The sequence below is a fragment of the Sturnira hondurensis genome, unplaced genomic scaffold (assembly GCF_014824575.4).
Source record: "Sturnira hondurensis isolate 20B ecotype Veracruz unplaced genomic scaffold, ASM1482457v3 Scaffold0020579, whole genome shotgun sequence".
NCBI classification, from domain to species: domain Eukaryota; kingdom Metazoa; phylum Chordata; class Mammalia; order Chiroptera; family Phyllostomidae; genus Sturnira; species Sturnira hondurensis.
In genome coordinates this window covers 2,584,993-2,597,962 of record NW_028093210.1, presented here as the reverse complement: position 1 = coordinate 2,597,962, position 12,970 = coordinate 2,584,993, and the positions used below count along the sequence as shown (strand labels likewise).

Sequence of the window (12,970 nt, the reverse complement as noted above, 5' to 3'; positions counted from 1 at the left end):
TATTTTAAAGCACTTTAAGAGAGCCTTTAATTGCACAGTGAAAACAATAAACAAACAAACAAAAAACCTCAGCAGTGACCTAAACTCTAGCTTGAAGGATGGCTTATCCTAATCACTCAGTCTTCGTCTGAGCCTAACTCTGTGCTCTGCTGCTTGGCTAAAAACAAATGACACCTGGTCGTAAGGCACTTGTAAATATTTGACTCCTGGATCCAGTACAGTTACAAAAAGACATCAGTAACTGTGGTCAAGTACTTGCAGCTCCTTTGTTGACAGGAGCTACTGAGCTAAGGAAGTGCCGCACCACGGTGAGACTGCACAAAGTCAATTATGTAAGGGACCCAAGATGACCAAGAAGCAGGTGAAAGAATAAATCACCCATTAAAGCCATTGCCTCTATCTCCTGACATTTTATCTGTAGCTTGGGGTTGGACTCCCATGCTAATGCCCATTAGAAGAAAGCATCACACTCGATATCGCTAGCTATCAGAGAGATGCAAATTAAAACCACAATGAGATACCACTTTACACCAGTCAGAATGGCTATGATAAACAAAGAAACAAACAACAAGTGCTGGAGAGGTTGTTGGGAAAAGGGGACCCTAGTTCACTGTTGGTGGGATTGCAGACTGGTACAACCACTATGGAAAACAGTATGGAATTTTCTAAGAAAACTAAAAATGAACGTGCCTTTTGACCCAGCAATTCCACTATTAGGAGTATATCCTAAGAACCCTGAAACACCAATCCAAAAGAACCTATGCACCCCGATGTTCATAGCAGCACAATTCATGATAGCCAAGAGTTGGAAGCAACCTAGATGCCCATCGGTAAATGACTGGATCAAAAAGCTATGGTACATTTACACAATGGAATTCTACGCTGCAGAAAGGAAGAAGGAGCTCCTACCCTTTGCAACATCATGGATGGAACTGGAAAGCATTTATGCTGAGCGAAATAAGCCAGGCAGTGAAAGACAAATACCATATGATATCACCGTTAACAGGAATCTAAACAACAAAACAAACGAGCAAGCAAATATGACCAATGACACTCAAATACGGAACAGGCTGACAGGGTCCAGAGGGGAGAGGGGAGAGAATCATAGGGGAAAAGGGGATGAACTCACATGAACAAGTATAAAGGACACATGGACAATAACTAAGGTGGGGGGCAGAAATGGGAGGGACGTGGGGAGCACTGGGCGGGCGGCGGGCAGGGCTTGGAATATAAGACAGAAAACTATACTTGAACAAGAATTAAATTAAAAAAAAGTAAAGTTAGTGCTCGCTTCGGCAGCACATATACTAAAATTGGAACGATACAGAGAAGATTAGCATGGCCCCTGCGCAAGGATGACACGCAAATTCGTGAAGCGTCCCATATTTTTGGGGTGGGATGGGATGGGAGTAATAGACAGAAAACTGTACTTGAAAAATAATTAAATAAAAAAATTGAAAAAAAAAAAGATTCCAATCATAAAAAAAAAAAGTTAAAAAAAAAAGAAAAGCCAAGAGATGCATATGCTGTATTGTTCTTACACTTCAGCAAAATATTGTTTCCCCATGAAAATAAAACTTATTCTGGGGTCTTAGAGTTGTGATGTTAGTTTGACTTTCTGAATTTACAAATTTTAAGTTCATTGTAGTGCCAATCTATATGAAAATAAAAATTATAGTAATAAAAAAAGAAGAAAGCATCACATAAGGAAACCAGAAATACATTTACTTTTTTTTTTTTTAATTATAAGTCAGGTTAGACTCAGGTGAACCAAAGCTATTAACATCAAAGAACATGCAGTGACTCTTTTGCACTTTATTTTTTGATGTGATATTTTTCTTTAAAAATATTTTTATTGATTACATACTATTACATTTGCCCCAATTTTTCCCCTTTGCCCCACTACACAGCACCCCTATTCCCTCCAGCACCCCTCCCAGTTCATATCCATGAGTGGTGCACATAAGTTCTTTGGCTTCTCCATTTCCTATTCTATTCTTTTTTTTTTAAGATTTTATTTATTTATATTTAGAGGGGAAGGGAAGGAGAGAAGTATCAATGTACGGTTGCCTCTCATGAGTCCCCTGCTGGGAACTGGCCTGCAACCCAGGCATGTGCCCTGACTAGGAATTGAACCGCGATTGTGTGGTTCGCAGGCCCACGCTCAATCCACTGAGCTACACCATCCAGGGCCCTATTCTATTCTTAACATCGTCTATTCTTGCTGTTCTGGTTGAATGCTTATTTCTTCCTGATGTTCCAAATCATTGATTTGAATCCCATCTTCACTCCCTCCACTGTTGGTTCCATGTAGAATTTTCTTTATTTAGCATAACCTTCATTTTTTCCTGGGTCTTTTTTATTTTGTTGCTGTACTCAGTGAGTTCTTTGAGCATCGTGATCACCAGTGTTTTGAACTCTGCATCTAATAGATTGGTTATCTATTTCATTCTTTTCTGGGGTTTTGTTCTTTCATTTGGGCCACATTTCTTTGTCACAATTTGGCAGCCTCCCTGATCATTTCTATGTATTAGGTAGAGCTGCTTTGACTCCCTGTTGTAGTAGCATGGCCTGCTGTGGAAAAGGCACCTGTAAACTGTGTGGGGCAGAGCCTTAGGTAATCGCCAGGGTAGGGCAACCTACTTCATCATTTTCTGGCTCTGTGTGAGGGGAAGGCTCAGAGAGGGAGCAATGCCACTTCCTGGCTTTGGGAGGTGTGCCCAGCACTTGCCCTGTTTCCAGTCACTTCACTTGCTGTATGTGACTGTTGCCTTTCTGGCTGTTGCCCTGGTGCTGAATCCCAGAGCGGGTGGGTCTGTGTACGTTCTAAGTCTGTGCAGGCCCTCTAAGCAGAGTCTCCTGAAAATCTGGCAATTTCTTCTGCCACCCAAACCTCCAATGGTTTTTATAGCCAGAATTTATGGGGATTTATCTTCCTGGAGCTGGAACCCTGGGCTGTGCAGTCTGGCCTGTGGCTGGGATCTCTTGTTCCTGAGGTATCCCTCCTGGTTTTAATCCATCACATGTGCATGTGAGACTGCCCCTCCATGCCGCACTGTGTCTCCGTGCCCCTCTGCCCATCTCTGTGTCTCTGCCCCTCTCACCCGTTTGGATGAATGTGACTTCTTTAAATCCTTGGTTGTCAAACTTCTATACAGCTCAATTTTTCTGATGGTTCTAAATGTTATTTGTTTTGAGGTGTAATTGTAATTCTTTCTGCGGTTGCACAAGCAGGCGAAGCATGTTTACCTATGCCTCCATGTTGACCGGAAGTCCCCTCTCTTTTGCACTTTAGGGAGCCATGGCATCTGAGATGATTATCATGGTTCCCAACACATCTATTTCCCACTTAGCTTACTGTTTCAAAGATGGCATATTCCAAATTACTGAGGGATTAACTGAATGCTGAATGTTTAAAAAAAGGGGTAATCTTACACATAAAATTAGGAAAAGATAATACAAAAAAGTAAATATGACATAACTGTCAGTCTCCTAAAACTTACATGTACTATATTAACCTGTGAACTTTTCTCGAGTATTTGTTACTGGTGCAAATAAACAAAATAACTATATTTTCAAGTAAAACTTATTTAATAATGTAAAAATATGCTATTAAATACATTTATTAAGAAAAGTCACTTCAGAAGTCTTCTGACTTTATAACTGAAAAACAAATGAAGGACGTGGACATGGACAACAGTGTGGTGATTGCTGAGGCGAGAGGGGTATAAAAGGACTAAATGGTAATGGAAAAATATAATAAAAACAATATTTTTTAATATTAAAAAAACAAAAAAACAAAAACTGTTCTGTGCTTCCCAAAAAACAAACACACAAAAAACCCCCACAACGCTACCTGTCACTTCTCTTCTCACAGTAGGGAAGTTCTAGTGTTCCTCACATAATCCAATTCGGGTGTATTTTTTAAGTTAGAACACAAATCTGTACTAATACTTTTTCCTTAATTTGCTTTCCTAAGAAGGAATGCTAGCCTTCTGAGAGAAAATGGAGACTTTATAACTGGGAGCATTTCTGTTGCCTGATTATCAAGAAAACTTGGTTTTCATCTTATTTCGCCAACTTTCATTCAGAAAACTTTAGTAAAATACACTTAAAGCTTGGTATTGTAAGCATGCAGAAGGAAAAATAAGACTATAAAATGAAATGGAGGCTAAAATGAACAGCCTCCAAATCGTACAAGTGATGAATAGTCTGTCTGCCACTAGTCCTGAAATGAGTCCCTGGGCGTGATGACACAGAAACGTATTTCTCCTTGAGTTTTTGTCCTGTGGATGTGACTCACTAAGAACACATGCATTTCCCAAGTTTGAGGAGATAAATAAGGAAAAAAAATCATCTTTCGGGTTTGCTCTGATTCTTGTTTAAATTTCATGGAGTTACACAAAGGAGGCTAAAGCAACAACTTCACTAACAATCAGCCCGACTGGCTTAGAGAACAACATACGTTTCCTTCCTAACCTGCATTGCCATTCACCTACCAATCTGAGGGTTTTAATCAGCATGGGTTCCTTAGTAAGAAGGTCAGAAGTCATTGTCACTCTCTTCCAGGGGCTCAGGTTTCTGGACCCTTCGACTGGGTTTAGCTGGGGAAAGAGCAATGCTCTCATCTTCCAAATCGTCATCTTCTTCGTCATCTTCCATGTCAATTTCGCTGTCCTCTGAGTCTTCCTATAGGAAAAAGACAGCAAATGCCAACTGAGGACCGATCTCATTTCTGACACCTTATCAGCAAGACTCTACCTCACTTTTCCACTAGTTCAGTAACTAGCAACACCCCCATGAGAAGGAGGAGCTTGGCAGAGAAGCAGTCAGGCTGTGGGGACATAAAAATGGACCGACGTCTAGATACTGCTGGCCGGAATGCAGAGATCATGACATCATCTAACTGCTAACCTTCAAATACCAACGTGCAATCCAAGGTTGGTGCCACAGGGGCTGCCTTCCCACTGACGTCTCAGGACCACGCCTGCACCAACGCTCACTGGATGCTGCTTTGCTCGTGGTGGCCCAGAGACCCACCAGTGGGTAGTAGGGAGAGTGGGGACTTGGAGAGAGGAAAGGAGAGCTTATTTTGCTGTTGACAGATTGGGGATGGAAAGCCACACAGACAATGAGCACGAGGAGCAAAATTTAAGAAACGCTCTGCTCCATCATCTAGATCTAGAGTGACCAATTCAGCCGGGTTTTCAAACTTCAAGTCCTGCACCCCAGGCAGACCAGGGTGCTTGTCCACTCTATCTCGACCACTCCCACTAGCACACGCACTGTAATCTCCTTCTTTTAAAAAAACCCTCTCAAAATTTAATCCTATCTTCCTCTCCAGGTACTCTGCCGTTTCTCTAATCCCCTCCCAACAAAACTTCTTGAATGAATTTTGAACTCACTGCCCCTACTTGCCCCTTCTCACTGCCTCTGAAGTACACTCTAGTTAGGTTCCCACCTCACCAACCCCTCCAAACTGCTCTTGTCAAGACTGACACATTCAATTCCAATGGGGTAAATTCTCCATCCTCCTGTTTGACCTACGGGCTCCTTCTCCCCTGGCAATCACTCCTCTGTCCTCCTCCAGAGCACCGTTCTCTTTGGGGTCTCATCCCCTCTTACTCCTGTGTTTTGTCTCGCTTGCCCAACCCTATCCGTCTCCCTGACCTCCACACTACAGAGTCAGCAGCTCAGGGCCGTGGACCTCCTCTCTTCTCTTTCTTCTCCTTCTCTCTCTCCAAGCAATCACACGTACCCTCATGCTTAGAGACCACCTATACCTGACTTTGAACTCCAGAGTTGAATTTCAACTCAGCATCAGCATGCAGACACCTAGCAGGGCAACTCACATTAAGAATATCCAAAAACCAAACTCTCAATCTGCTCTCCAAGGCCCTTCCTTAGGTCCGTCCCAGCTTAAGAGATGAAAACTGTGCTTTTGGCCAATTATGCCACAACCAAGACACCCTTCATTTTCTTTAACACCCTGTGTCCAATCAACAAAACCCGATGGTTCTTACCATTGAAACATGTTCAGAACCTGACCGCTTCTCAATGCCTCATAGGTACCACCCAAGGCTAAGCTACCACCACCATGCCCTCTACACTAGACTACTGCAAATGCCTCCTCTCTGTGCTCTCTTAAGTGTGAGTCAGCTCTGGGCACTCCTGGGCTCAGGATCCTGCACCATGCCATTGTACTCAGAATGTCAAGTCCTTGCCACATCCTGCAGAGCTCTGTACAGCCCCTGCTGCCTTTCCTGCTGCTCCTGCCCCCAATTCACTCCATTCCGGTCACACCATCACCTCTGAGCCTCGAATGCAGAAACCACATTTCCTGTGGCTGGAATGCCTCCCCCTAGCACCGTGTCCCTTCTTCCATTCAGGCCTCTGCCCAAATGTCACCTTATCAGAGAGATCTTCCCTGACCAATCAAAGGACATTCCTCATCCCTGTCACTCTGTTCCAGAACCTGCTTTATTTTTCTTCTTACCACTATGAGCCATGATAGACCTGCCTCACTACTGCTGGACCGTAAGCTTAATAAAGTTAGGGACCTTGTTTCTATTCACTGCTGCATTCCCTATGGTCCCTAATGGTGGCAGGCACATACCAGGCACTCAAAAACCATCTGTCTAGTGACTGAGTGAATACCTGAAGGACAAGCTCCACGCCTATGGGGTGGTACATGAAAACTGCCTCCCTGAAATAAACACAAATCAGCAGGCGCAGAACCGATTTAAGCTACAATAGTGCCTTTGTTCTGAGAAGTAGAAAGCTATACAAATGATGGAGCAAATCATAAGAAAAGAGGCGAGCCAGGGCTCGCCAGGCAGCTCCCACACCAGACTCTCCTTGTTTCTGTCTTGGATGAGCAAGCTAGATGGAGAGAAGCTGTTTAACCATCCATCCCCTGCCTGGTTAGAATTTCCGCGGTGGTTTCCCTGCTTTACTAAAGACCCCCTTCTGGGTGTTTACGGCTCTGTCTTCTCCGTGCACCTTGCCCAGCACACCTGAATGGCTTCTCTCTCCTGCGAATGTCTCTGACAGTATGCACTGCTGGTCATAAATAAACGGACCTTTTGCACAAGAACATAAGGCCTATACTCCGTCTCTGTGTAGTTACTCGTGCCACACTCTAGACACATGTGGCATTCAACTTGTTGGTCAGCTCTGTGACTGGGATCAGTCTAGCCACTCTTTGTCTCTTGGTACTCACAGTATTGCCAGGACTGCCAACAACACAGGCAGGCCCAGAGTGATGGACAGAAGAGCCCCAACAGCTGGGCCCCACAGGACCCCTTGTTTCCCCATCTGGTTCCTATCTCAGTCAGTTAGCCACCTGATAATGTTCAAGGTGCTGCAGCCCGGTGCCCAGCCTCCCCCAGGCCCTGGTCCCAGGGGGGCCTCCTTTCTGTGCCTCCTCCCCAGAATGGAGATGAAGAGACATCTCGTCGGACCCCGGGCCCTCAGCAGCGTGCCTTCCTTTCTAGGTTATGGCGTGAGGGCCAGGTGACGCCCGAACCACGCCACTTGTTGTCTCTTGGTTCAGCCCTCACTCCTCCTCCTTAGCATAGGCCCCTTTAGGGAATTTCACCATTGCTGTTGGACCCATTTTGAGTGGCTTTTTGCCCCAGAGACAGAAGCATCACTCTTGGGGAAGGCTCTCGGCTGGCCCTGAGCGAGCTCACACACACGCACACACAAACACACACACACAAATGGATGAGGTGAAAAAGAAAACCAACCTGCTTCTTGGAGCTGGAGGTCTTGCCTTTACCTAACAGAGCTGGTGGTCCTTCCATCTTTGGAAAGTGAGAGTAGACAGAAAATAAGAAGGAAAAAAAAGTAGGGCAAGCAGGTTCATTTGAAAAGAAATGAGCCATCAACAAACAAAGAATAAAGTCCAGCTCCGTGGGAGGCCAAACTCTGCCACAAATCCAGTGACAGGCCTGGCTGAGAAGCCACACCTCACACTAAGCTGCTCAGACGTGCTTCTTTCCTGGCTAATCTAGTCACTGAGGCCAGCCCCAGGCGAGAAAGAACACAACTGCTAAGGGAAGCTGGTCAGGACTCACATCATCATCAGAGTCTCCACCTTGCATTGTGCCCACGATGCTTTTGTTAGGTCTTCCTGGAGAGAATAAAAACACGAAGAAATTGCGATAACCTTGTACAATGAGGCATGGACTGGCATTCAAGATTTGCTTTCCTCTAAAAAACTGAGAAAAAGAAGAATCAAAAAATTTATTCAAGTAGCTTCCAACTAATCAGAACTGTTGACAACCGGTAATGGACTTTCTGCATTTCCACGGTGAAACAAGGGAAAGGGCAGTAAAATGTAAGCATAAAACATAAATCAGAAAAAATGCGGGTGCATCCTATACATGTTTTAGGGAAAAATCACTGAATCCTATTAGTGTATACCCAGTGGAACAGGTATGCTATCGGTGGAGAAAAGAAATACATTCTCCCTTTATGGACCCATGTCCCTTGTACTTACCTCTATGTTTGAGTTTCAAAAAGAAAAATGTTTAAATATCACAATTAGTTCATCTTTCAAATATCATCATTATCTAAGTGATTCTCCATTCCTCCTCTGAAAGTCAGTGTTGTCCAGCTGTGACTCCTGCAAAAACAGCAGGCGTCCTTCCCCGAGCGGAGGAAGAGAGCTGCTCTCACACCTGACGGCTGGGAAAGGGACGCCTCTGTCGCCAGGTCCGGGCTTCAGGAGAAAGGCAATGAGGGCAGCTCAGAGAGGAGCTAGCTCAGGACAGGCCTGGACGTGACTGCCAAGGTCTATTTATGAAAACTTTTCCTTGGGTCAGATAAAATGCATATCTGGTGGTGTTTCACTTCTGCAGTGAGTGGTCAGCAGGAGAATTTAGGAGCACTGGTGCCTTACTGGGTTCCACTGAACTAACCACATACCTTTTCAGAGCCTTGGCTCCCATATGTAGAATGGGAGTCATAAGCTCTAACCTCCATTGATGTCATAAAGCTGTTAAAAAATAAAAGGAAAAGAAAATCAGAGCATCTAACTATCCTATAAAAAGGTGAAATGTAATAAATAAAAATAGGTGGATCTAGAATACAAGAAAGCAGTTAGCAACCAAAAATATGAAATGATGAAAGGAAGATGACCAGTACTTATGTATATAAAAACTCAATCCACTGAGCCACACCAGCCAGGGCAATATATTTAATTTTTTTTTGAAAAAGCAGATTGCAGCCCTGGCTGGTGTGGCCCAGTAGATTGAGTACCAGCCTGCAAACCAAAGGGTTGCTGGATCAATTCCCAGTCAGGGCACATGCCTGATTTGCAGGCAAGGTCCCCAGTAGGGGGTGCACAAGAGGCAACCACAGTTTGATATTTCTCTCCCTCTCTAAAAATAAAAATAAAAATAAAATAAAAAGCTGATTGCAGAACCATACACATGTCTGGTCCCATTCAGGTTAAACATTTCGGGTGTCCGTGTTTGAGTATGTGTGTGTAAGAGCAATTTGGAAAGATACACTCTTAGGCCACTGGTCCTGAGCCTTCGGGGTGGGGAGCAGGACATGGGCAAATCCCACCCAGATCTGCTCCACACATTTTATCGCTTGAATCTGTTGCAGTGAAAAAGTAAAAATGAGAAGAACATTTTAAAAAGGCAGAGATGCTTGTGTCTGTCCCTTCTTTGTACATTAATTCTCTGAACATAAGGTATATAACTGCTCTGACAGCAGTTTTGGATGTAAAAAGGGTAGAACATAGCTCAGCGGCAGAAGCACTGTGTTCTTGTGAGCTCTGAGAAACACCAAGCCACAAATAAGAATCGGCCACTCTTGGAACCACAGGTACGAGCATTGGTGGCAAAGATGACCGCTGAGCAGTTTAAGAGCTGAACACTGACAAACAGCAGGGCAGGATAGAGCCCAGAGCAGGACCATTCACAGTGTGCTCACAGGCCTCAATGCCAAGCAGCTCTGACCCAATCCTGACCACTGTGTTCCGTGACAGACACAGGGAGGACGGCAAGTGGAAGGAGCCATCGTACCTTGCATGAGCACCTCCATGGCTGTCCGCGGCTTGGACAACCGCCTCTCTTCCAGTTCACTGTCAGAGTCATCGTCATCCTGGATGTCAATGTCCGAGTCGTTATTACCTGGTAGGAACACAAGTAAGCCAAAAAAAAAGAAAGAAAGAAAAGGGATGGGGCAGAAGTAATGGGGCATCATTACTTCTGAAGCAGCCTCTGTCCAGTGAGGCTGCTGGGCAAGGCAGCTGCATTTCTCAGCCTTTCTTTTGATGCATTAGATTTTATAAGACCCTCAGGATTTGTTTGTAGATACTTAGGGAAGAGTTAATGCAGATAGGCTGTTTTTTTTCCCAAACAATTTTCCAAAGCTAGAAATAGGTAGGTCAGTTATATTAGAACAAATCACTATTCCAGTGTGTGAAACTAAACTAATAGCCAGTTGTCAAGGTAGTTGGAGGGGAAAAAAACTCTCTTTCAGTCTTAGGCTATGTTACCAGAACTCAAGCTCCTCGAGGATAACAAAGATGTCAGCGATGGCCCCCAAACAAGACTGGAGGCAAGGAGACCAGGCTAACAACGGCCTGAGCAGGGTATGAGAAAGATGGTGACTAGTGACTGGCAAGGAAAACTGGTGCTCACAATATTCTTTACTGGAGAAAATTCCATTATAAAGAAAGGCCACTCTCAATATCATGGCCTTTTACGTTAATTTCTTAAATTCTCTTCTGGAGTTTTGTGCAGGTTGAACATTCCCTAACGGCAACCTATGGAATGAGAATTTCCAATGGGAGAAAAAGTGTTCGCTGTCCGGTCCCTCACTACTCTGCACTCAGGGAGAGACATGGGTTTTAAGGATGGAACTGGAGGAGTTTTCAGTTGCTGCTCTGATTACTAACTTTAAATCAGTTTGGAAGTATAGCATATATTCATCTACAAAAAGGCTTTGCGTAGGCCCTGATGTAAGAGGGTAATGATGTGGTGGCTGCCTCTGGCTGGGCACTGAGTGAGTTTTCTACCTTCCTTGGCCATGGAGAGAAGCGCCATGCTCTACAGCACAGAGGGCAAACCTGGGAGCCGGAGAGTGTCAACAGCGGAATCTTGTGAGACTTCAACACACTCAATCTAAAAATTACCACCTTACAAAAGCCCTTACAGGGAATATAATTAAATATTAATGCAAATTAATTACTATAAAATGACATCACTGTTTAGCTTAGTTCACTTTTTACTTCACCCAGGGAAATTATGACATTAAGTCTGTAACAAATGCAACATAAATGATACCATGAATTTCAAAACTACATTAATACAGATATCTCAGGCTCAGTGTGATTTCTTCTGACAAGTCAAAAGCAATACACTGAGGACTAATTATTGTGTTGGCCAAAAAGTTTGTTTGTTTTTTTCCTGTAAGATGGCTCTAGTAGCTCTTAGCTGTCTGTAACTCCATTCAAAGCAATTTTGTTAGATTGTATTGTGACAGCTGTCATATCAGCATGCATTTAAAAAAATGTATCAAAATTGGTAAATTTTCGTGTAGCCATTTTAAGATTGAAGATGGAAGAAACAATGCAATATTTTTGGTATATTAGGCTTTATTATTTCAAGAAAGGTAAAAACTCAAATGCAAAAAAAGATTTATGCAGTGTACAGAGAAGGTGCTGTGACTGATCGAATGTGTCAGATTGGTTTGCAAGGTTTTGTGCTAGAGATTTCTCACTGTTCGACGTTTGGGTAGAGCAGTTGAAGTTGATAGCGATCAAATGAAGACACTAATTGAGAAGAATCAACATTATACTACGCAGTAGATAGCCAACATACTCAGAATATTCAAATCAATAAAGTTATTGGTGAAAACAAAAAAAAAGGTGTCTTTTATTTTACAAAAAAACAAAAACAAAAAACAGACAAACTTTTTGGTCAACCCCATAGGTAAATGCATGCTCACACTAAAATCACAAAACTGTCAGTGACATGCTAAGATTATGTACAGTAGGCAACGGTGCTGGTAAAATTGAACAGAGAAAGAAAGAATAGTCTGTCCAACAAATGGTGCTGGGACAACTGGACAGCCACATGCAAAAGAATGAAGTTGGATCCTTACCTCACATCCTAAATAAAAATTAACTTAACATGGATCAGGAACCTAAATATAATAGTTAAAACTATAAAATGCCTAGAATAAAACACAGGAGTCAATCTTGGCGACCCTGAACTAGGCAGGGATTTCTTACTTAGATCTGTCACTAAAAGCACAGGCGACCCCCACAAAATGGAAAAATCAGACTTCATTAAAACTTCGTAGAGTAAGGAACACCAGAATGTAAAAACACAGCCTGAAGAATAAGAAAATATTTGCAAATCACTTAAATCATTTATAAAGTACTTTATATATTTTAGTGTCCAGAGTATATAAAGAACTTCTACAACTCACTAATAAAAAGACAACCCAATTTCAAAATGTGCAAAGGACTTGGATATCTCTCCAAAGAAGATACACAAATAGCCAATAAGCACAAGAAAAGACGTTCCAGTTCAGTAGCTATCAAAAAAAATTCAAATCAAAACCACTATGAGATACCACTTTATACCCACTTAAACTACAGGCAGTTTCTTTCTAAGTTATTCCTTTGAGATCAGCATTGTCCAACAGAAATACAATGCCAGCCACAGATTTAATTTTAAACTTTCTAGTAACTACAATAAAGCAAAAAGAAACTGGTCAGTTAATTTTAATATTTTACTTGATCCAATATATCTAAAATGTCATTTCAATAAGTAACCAATGTAAAAAATTATTAATGAGCCTGGTGGCATAGCTCAGTGGATTGAGTGTGGGCTTGAGAACCAAAGGATTGCGGTTCGATTCCCAGTTGGGGCATGTGCCTGGGTTGCAGGCCAGTTCCCAGCAGGGGACGCAAGAGAGGTAACCATACATTGATATT

The 12,970-nt window shown here is 42.9% G+C and overlaps 1 protein-coding gene and 1 non-coding gene across 6 annotated transcripts in view; one reads left to right on the top strand and one right to left on the bottom strand.

The window, feature by feature from the left end:
* The first annotated feature begins 1,283 nt into the window (after positions 1–1,283).
* On the top strand, positions 1,284–1,390 carry LOC118975839 (U6 spliceosomal RNA). The gene has a single exon (XR_005064152.1). It is a non-coding gene; the product is annotated as a U6 spliceosomal RNA (small nuclear RNA).
* Positions 1,391–3,191: 1,801 nt separating this feature from the next.
* The window catches only part of IFT38 (intraflagellar transport 38), a 46,790-nt gene continuing 37,011 nt past the window's right edge, over positions 3,192–12,970 (bottom strand). For 3 of the 5 annotated variants that reach the window (XM_037029866.1, XM_037029865.1, XM_037029868.1), the window contains 4 exons: positions 10,044–10,151; positions 8,082–8,137; positions 7,752–7,808; positions 3,192–4,689 (listed from right to left, as the gene is read on the bottom strand). In XM_037029866.1, the coding sequence (XP_036885761.1) occupies positions 4,543–4,689; positions 7,752–7,808; positions 8,082–8,137; positions 10,044–10,151 (368 nt within the window). In that variant the 3' untranslated portion in view covers positions 3,192–4,542. The remainder of the gene's footprint in view (positions 4,690–7,751; positions 7,809–8,081; positions 8,138–10,043; positions 10,152–12,970) is intronic. The other 2 variants (XM_037029867.1, XM_037029869.1) reach the window with 1 other exon arrangement.